The sequence below is a fragment of the Arachis duranensis genome, chromosome 9 (genome assembly GCF_000817695.3).
Source record: "Arachis duranensis cultivar V14167 chromosome 9, aradu.V14167.gnm2.J7QH, whole genome shotgun sequence".
NCBI classification, from domain to species: Eukaryota; Viridiplantae; Streptophyta; class Magnoliopsida; order Fabales; family Fabaceae; genus Arachis; species Arachis duranensis.
Genome location: NC_029780.3, coordinates 41,136,020 through 41,142,015, shown reverse-complemented (window position 1 = coordinate 41,142,015; position 5,996 = coordinate 41,136,020). Strand labels below are relative to the sequence as shown.

At 41.9% G+C, this 5,996-nt stretch overlaps 1 protein-coding gene across 1 annotated transcript; it reads left to right on the top strand.

Annotated features, from left to right (window-relative positions):
- The first annotated feature begins 2,370 nt into the window (after positions 1 to 2,370).
- On the top strand, positions 2,371 to 5,281 carry LOC107465506 (uncharacterized). The gene is made up of 3 exons (XM_016084483.1): positions 2,371 to 2,785; positions 3,289 to 3,979; positions 4,585 to 5,281. The coding sequence occupies exons 1-3, from the start codon at positions 2,371 to 2,373 to the stop codon at positions 5,279 to 5,281; spliced, it is 1,803 nt and encodes a 600-aa protein (XP_015939969.1).
- Positions 5,282 to 5,996: the final 715 nt, after the last annotated feature.

Here is a 5,996-nt window from a genome sequence, read left to right as displayed (position 1 = left end):
CTAGTAGCGAATTTTGAACTAAAGACCGCTCTGATCAATGTACTGCCCAAGTTTCATGGCTTACCTGCTGAAGAGCCTATCAAGCACCTCAGAGATTTTCAGACAGCCTCCTCAACTACTAGGCGGCATGGTGCAGATGAGATTACTATATGGTTTTACGCCTTCCCGTTTTTTCTTGAGGGAAAGGCAAGAGAGTGGTTCTACACTCAACCTGAAGCAGTTGTTACAAACTGGGATTTGCTCAGAAGGGAATTCCTGGAAAAGTTCTTTCCAGTAGAGGTTACAGATAGACTGTGGAAAGAAATTTCCTGTACTATCCAAGGTGAATCAGAGACTCTGTACGAGTATTGAGAACGCTTCAGTAATCTCCTAGACTCATGTCCCCACCACAAGATTGACCAGTTGGTGTTGATTAGCTATTTCACACAAGGCATGAAGCCTCAAGACAAGACGACGTTAGATGTTGCGAGTAATGGCTCTCTGAAGAAGTACAAGACGGCGACAGAAGCGTGGCAACTAATCACCGATCTGGCTGAGTCTTCCCAAAATGCAAGGCAGAGGAATAATCATCCCAAGGCTATTGCGAAAGTTTCCTCTAGTAGTGAGACAGTTGCACTCGCCAAGACTATAGGAGAGGTGACCAATATACTGAAGAAGCTCCAGCTTAATCAACAACAACCTCCGCCTCCTCCATAGCAACATTGTCAACAGTTAGTCTCTCAGAGAGTGTGTGGAATATGCGCTTGCTATTCTCACTATACTGACGAATGTCCTCAACTCCAACATGAAGACAATACCTTGGCGGCTACTCATAATTTCTATGACCGTCCAAACCAAGGATACTATCAGCAAGGCAGTAATTTTAGCCAAGGAGGCAACTACAATCAAGGTTGGCAGGACAACTACAACAAAGGTTGGAGAAACAATTCCAACCAAGGATGGAGGGACAATTACAACCAAGGAGGCAGAGACAACGGTGGAAGTCAAAGATGGAATAACAACAACAACTATCAGCAGAACCAGAATCAGCAGAATCCTCCATACAGAGCACCTCACCAAAGGCAAGCCCAAGCACCTCAATTCAACCAACAGCAAGCCCCTCAAATTACCTACCCCTCTTCCTCTTCCAATGATGAGATGCTTCACTCTATTGCGCAAGGACAAAAAGACATTCAGAATACACTTAACTCTACCATAAATGGTCTTAACTCCACTTTACAAGCTCTCATTTCCCGGTTGGAACCACCTTCTACCCCCAACAATCAGCCTTCAAGCTCAAGTGCACTTCCTTCTCAACATTTATCCAACCCCAAAGGTGGAATCAATGCCATCACTTTGAGGTCTGGCACTACACTGCAAGAGAGGAGTCTCGAGGAGCCAAGCTCAAAAGAAGATATTCAAGTTAAAGACATTGTTGAGGTAGAAGATGTAGAAGAAGAGGATGAGGTACAAGGTACAGTTGCAAAAGAAGTAACTCAACCAAGGAATGGAGTACCTAAGGAAGATGATTCTGTGAGAGAAGCCATCCTCATTCCTTTTCCACACCTTGCTAGGAGGACAAAGAAACAAATGGAGCTAGACCCCAAAATGGTAGAAATTTTCAAAAAGGTTGAGGTAACTATTCCCCTTTTTGACGCCATTCAACAAGTACCTAAATATGCTAAGTTTCTAAAAGATTTATGCATGCATAAAGATAAGATAAATGACTTAGAAACTATTCCTTTAGGTAGCTCTATTTCTGCTTTAATGGGTGCTATACCGGAAAAATGTAGCGATCCCGGTCCATGCATGGTTACTTGCACTATAGGGGGTGTAGAATTTACTGACTGCATGTGTGATTTAGGTGCATGTGTTAGTATTATGCCATTATCTACATATGATTCCTTGAGGCTTCCACCCTTAAAAAGGTCGGCAGCACGTTTTGTTTTGGCAGATAAAAACATAATCTCAGTGGTTGGCATCGCGGAGGACGTCCTGGTGAGCATCAAAAGGCTGGCATTTCCTATAGACTTCTACATTTTAGAGATGCCCCCTAGTGACTCCGACAGACCTTCGTCCATCTTTCTTGGAAGGCCATTTCTGAAGACTTCAAGGTTCAAGCTGGATGCCTTCTCAGGAGCCTATTCTTTTGAGATAGATGGCAGAGCAGTAAGCTTCAACCTTGATGAAACCATGAAGCACCCACTGGAGGATCACTCCATCTTCCAGTGCAACATTATTGATGAGATTGTAGCTAAATTTTACCAAGGGACAGTAGACGAGACGACCATGGAGTAAGGTGCAAGTGTGGAGAAGTCCTCTGAATACACTGAAGACACCTTACCACCTGTAGCAGTCCTAAATGATCAAGCACCAAGCAATGAGCTAAAAATGGAGTTGAAGCCCCTTCCACCCCACTTCAAGTATGCCTATCTTGAGTACAATCAGAAGCTCCCAATTATTATTTCAAAGGAACTCACTTCCCAACAAGAAGAGCAGCTGCTTAGTGTGCTGAGAAGACACGAGAAAGTAATTGGGTGGAGCTTGGCGGATATAGTAGGTATTAGCCCTCAGGTTTGTGAGCACCAGATATTTCTAGAGGAAGGAGCAAGGCCTATCCGTCAACCTCAAAGGCGGCTGAATCCCACCATCTTGAAAGTTGTGAAGAAGGAAGTAACCAGACTGCTAGAAGCTAACATCATCTATCCAATCTCGGATAGTGAATGGGTCAGCCCAGTACAGGTAGTTCCAAAGAAGTCTGGTGTCACAAAAGTGGAGAATGATCAGGGAGAACTCATAGCCACCAGTGTGCAGAATTCCTAGAGGGTGTGCATTGACTATAGGCGTCTGAACCAAGCCACTCGTAAGGATCACTATCCGCTGCCTTTCATCGATCAAATGCTTGAACGCTTGTCAGGTAAATCACGCAATTGTTTTCTAGATTGTTACACAGGATATTTTCAAATTCATATAGCTCCTGAAGATTAGGAGAAAACTACTTTTACATGCCTTTTGGAATGTATGCATATAAGAGGATGCCTTTTGGCTTATGTACTTCACCGGCTATGTTTCAAAGATGCATGATGAGTATTTTCTCAGATTTTCACGAAAATTGTATGGAAGTTTTTATGGATGACTTTAGTGTCTATCGTGATTCATTTGACCTTTGCTTGGATAGTTTAGCTAGAGTATTAGACAGGTGTGGTCGTTCAAACCTTGTATTGAATTTTGAAAAATGCCATTTCATGGTAAAACAAGGTATTGTTCTAGGACATATTATTTCTAATACTGGCAAATCTATTGACCTAGCAAAGGTAGATATTGTTTCTAGTTTACCTTACCCCTCCTCGGTGAGGGAAGTCCATTCGTTTCTTGGTCATGCAGGTTTCTACCGGCGATTTATCAAGGATTTCAGTAAGGAAATATTGCCTTTATCCCGGTTGCTACAGAAGGATGTAGCGTACACGTTCAGTGGAGATTGCATGGAGGCGTTTGATAAGTTAAAGGTTGCCTTGACCCAAGCTCATATTGCGAGAGGGCTTGACTGGAGTAGGCCGTTCGAGATCATGTGCGACGCATCAAATTATGCGGTAGGAGCAGCGCTGGCTCAGCACGAAGGTAAGGATCCTTATATTATTGCATATGCCTCTAAGACTTTAGACAGTGCTCAGTCTAATTATACTACCACCGAAAATGAGCTATTAGCTATTATTTTTGCTCTAGACAAATTCAGAGCTTATTTACTAGGAACTAAGGTGGTAGTGTATTTAGACTATGCAGGCTTAAAGTATTTGTTAGCTAAGAAAGAGTCCAAACCACGGTTAATCTGTTGGATATTGCTGCTGCAAGAATTTGATTTAAAAATCAGAGATAGGAGTGGTTCTCAAAACTTAGTGGCGGACCATTTGAGTCGCCTTGAACATATTAAAAATGACTCCACTCCTATTAATGATGTCTTCCCACTTGATAGCTTGCAGGCAATATCTGAAGTGGTACCTTGGTATGCACCTGTAGCTAATTATTTGTTAATCGTACCTTTCCTCCTAATTTTACTAAGCATTAAAGGGACAAGCTGAAAAGCGAGTCCAAATATTATATATGGGATGACCCATATTTATGGAGATGTGATGCTGACCAGATAATTAGAAGGTGTGTACCACAATCAGAATTCCAGTCAATTTTAGAGGCCTGCCACTCTTCTGAGAGTGGTGGACACTTTGGTCCTCAAAGAACTGCTAGAAAAATTTTAGACTGTGGATTCTGGTGGCCCACACTTTTTAAGGATGCTAGCATATATTGTGCCTCTTGCCCCCAATGCCAAAGGTTTGGGAATATATCCAAGTGGGATGAGATGCCCCAACAACATATGTTGTTCTGTAAAATTTTTTATTTGTGGGGTATTGACTTTATGGGTCCATTTCCAAATTCTAATGGTTTCTTATACATTTTGTTAGCTGTCGATTATGTTTCTAAATGGGTGGAAGTAATTCCTACCCGTACTGATGATGCTAACACCGTTGTCTCCTTTGTTTGAAATAATATTATCTGTCGCTTTGGATCACCGCGAGCAATTGTGAGTGATCAAGGCACTCAATTTTGTAACAGGAGAATGACAAGTCTGTTGAAAAAGCAAGGCATCATTCACAAGGTGGCGACAGCTTACCATCCCCAGACCAATGGGCAAGCCGAGGTGTCAAACAGAGAGATCAAGCACATATTAGAGAAGATTGTGAAGCCTCACAGGAAGGACTGGAGTGCTCGACTGGCAGATGCAGTTTGGGCTTATAGGACTGCATACAAGACACCCATCGGAATGAGTCCATTCCACCTCGTCTGCGGGAAGGCTTGTCATCTTCCAGTGGAGGTGGAGCACAAGGCATACTGGGCAGTGAAGGAATGCAACTTTGGATTGGGAAGAGCTGGCACTGAAAGGAAGCTGCAAATACAGGAATTAGAGTGCCTTCGACTAAAAGCGTATGAGAACTCACGGCTCTACAAGGAAAAGGTGAAGGCGGTGCATGACAATAATATCAAGAGAAGAGAGTTTAGAGTTGGGGATCTGGTCCTTCTCTATAACTCGAGGCTGAGACTCATGCCAGAAAAGTTAAGATCAAGGTGGAAAGGACCCTACAGGGTGGAGAAAGTTGAGCCTTATGGCGTCTTCCATCTGAGTCATCCATCAAGCCCCAACTTCTTCAAGGTGAATGGCCACCGCTTAAAGCTATATCATGGTGAGAAGTTAGAAAGGAACAAGGAGTTAGAGATCTTTCTCTTGAAGGATCTAGCACAAGAAGAAGACTAAGCTCATAGACCGTCCAACTTAAGGACATTAAAGAAAAGTGCTAGGTGGGAGTCAACCCACCATGGTATGATCTTTCCTTTAAACGCAGTGCGCCGCCTATTCTGTTTGCTTTTAATTTTCTTTTCTTTTCAAATCCTAATTTTTCTTTTCTTCTTCTCTTACTTACTTTCTTCTTCATTCATCTTCTTCCCTCTTTCTTAATTTCTTCTTTTGGTGTTAGAGATTTATTTGGGTGATTATTTTGCTATATCATTGCTTGTGGATATTATGTGGAGTGATTTGACAATTGACATTTTATTCTAGATCTCATACATGCTTGGATTAATTATTTTACTTTCACCTTTTAAAAAAGCATACCAAGTGTTTGTGAAAAAGCCCTCATGGCATTTTGTGCTTTCTTCTATTTTATTCTTACACTTTAATGCCTCTTTCTCACAACCCTTGAATTCCGTGTAAGTTAAGTATATTATTCATTAATTGTCAACATTCAAGTGCTCATTATTTTGTTACATGTGATAATTATTTATGCTATTGATGCTTGACCTATGCTTCTCATGCTTTTACTTGCATGCTTTTAATCCTCTTGCATCTAGTTGTTATGATATGCCTTCATGATGTTGCTTGATGTCCTATTTGCATGTTGTCGCGACCATGTATTTAAGACACTATCTTCTCCTTTGGCATTGATTATCACTTGGATTTTCCCCTTCCGGTA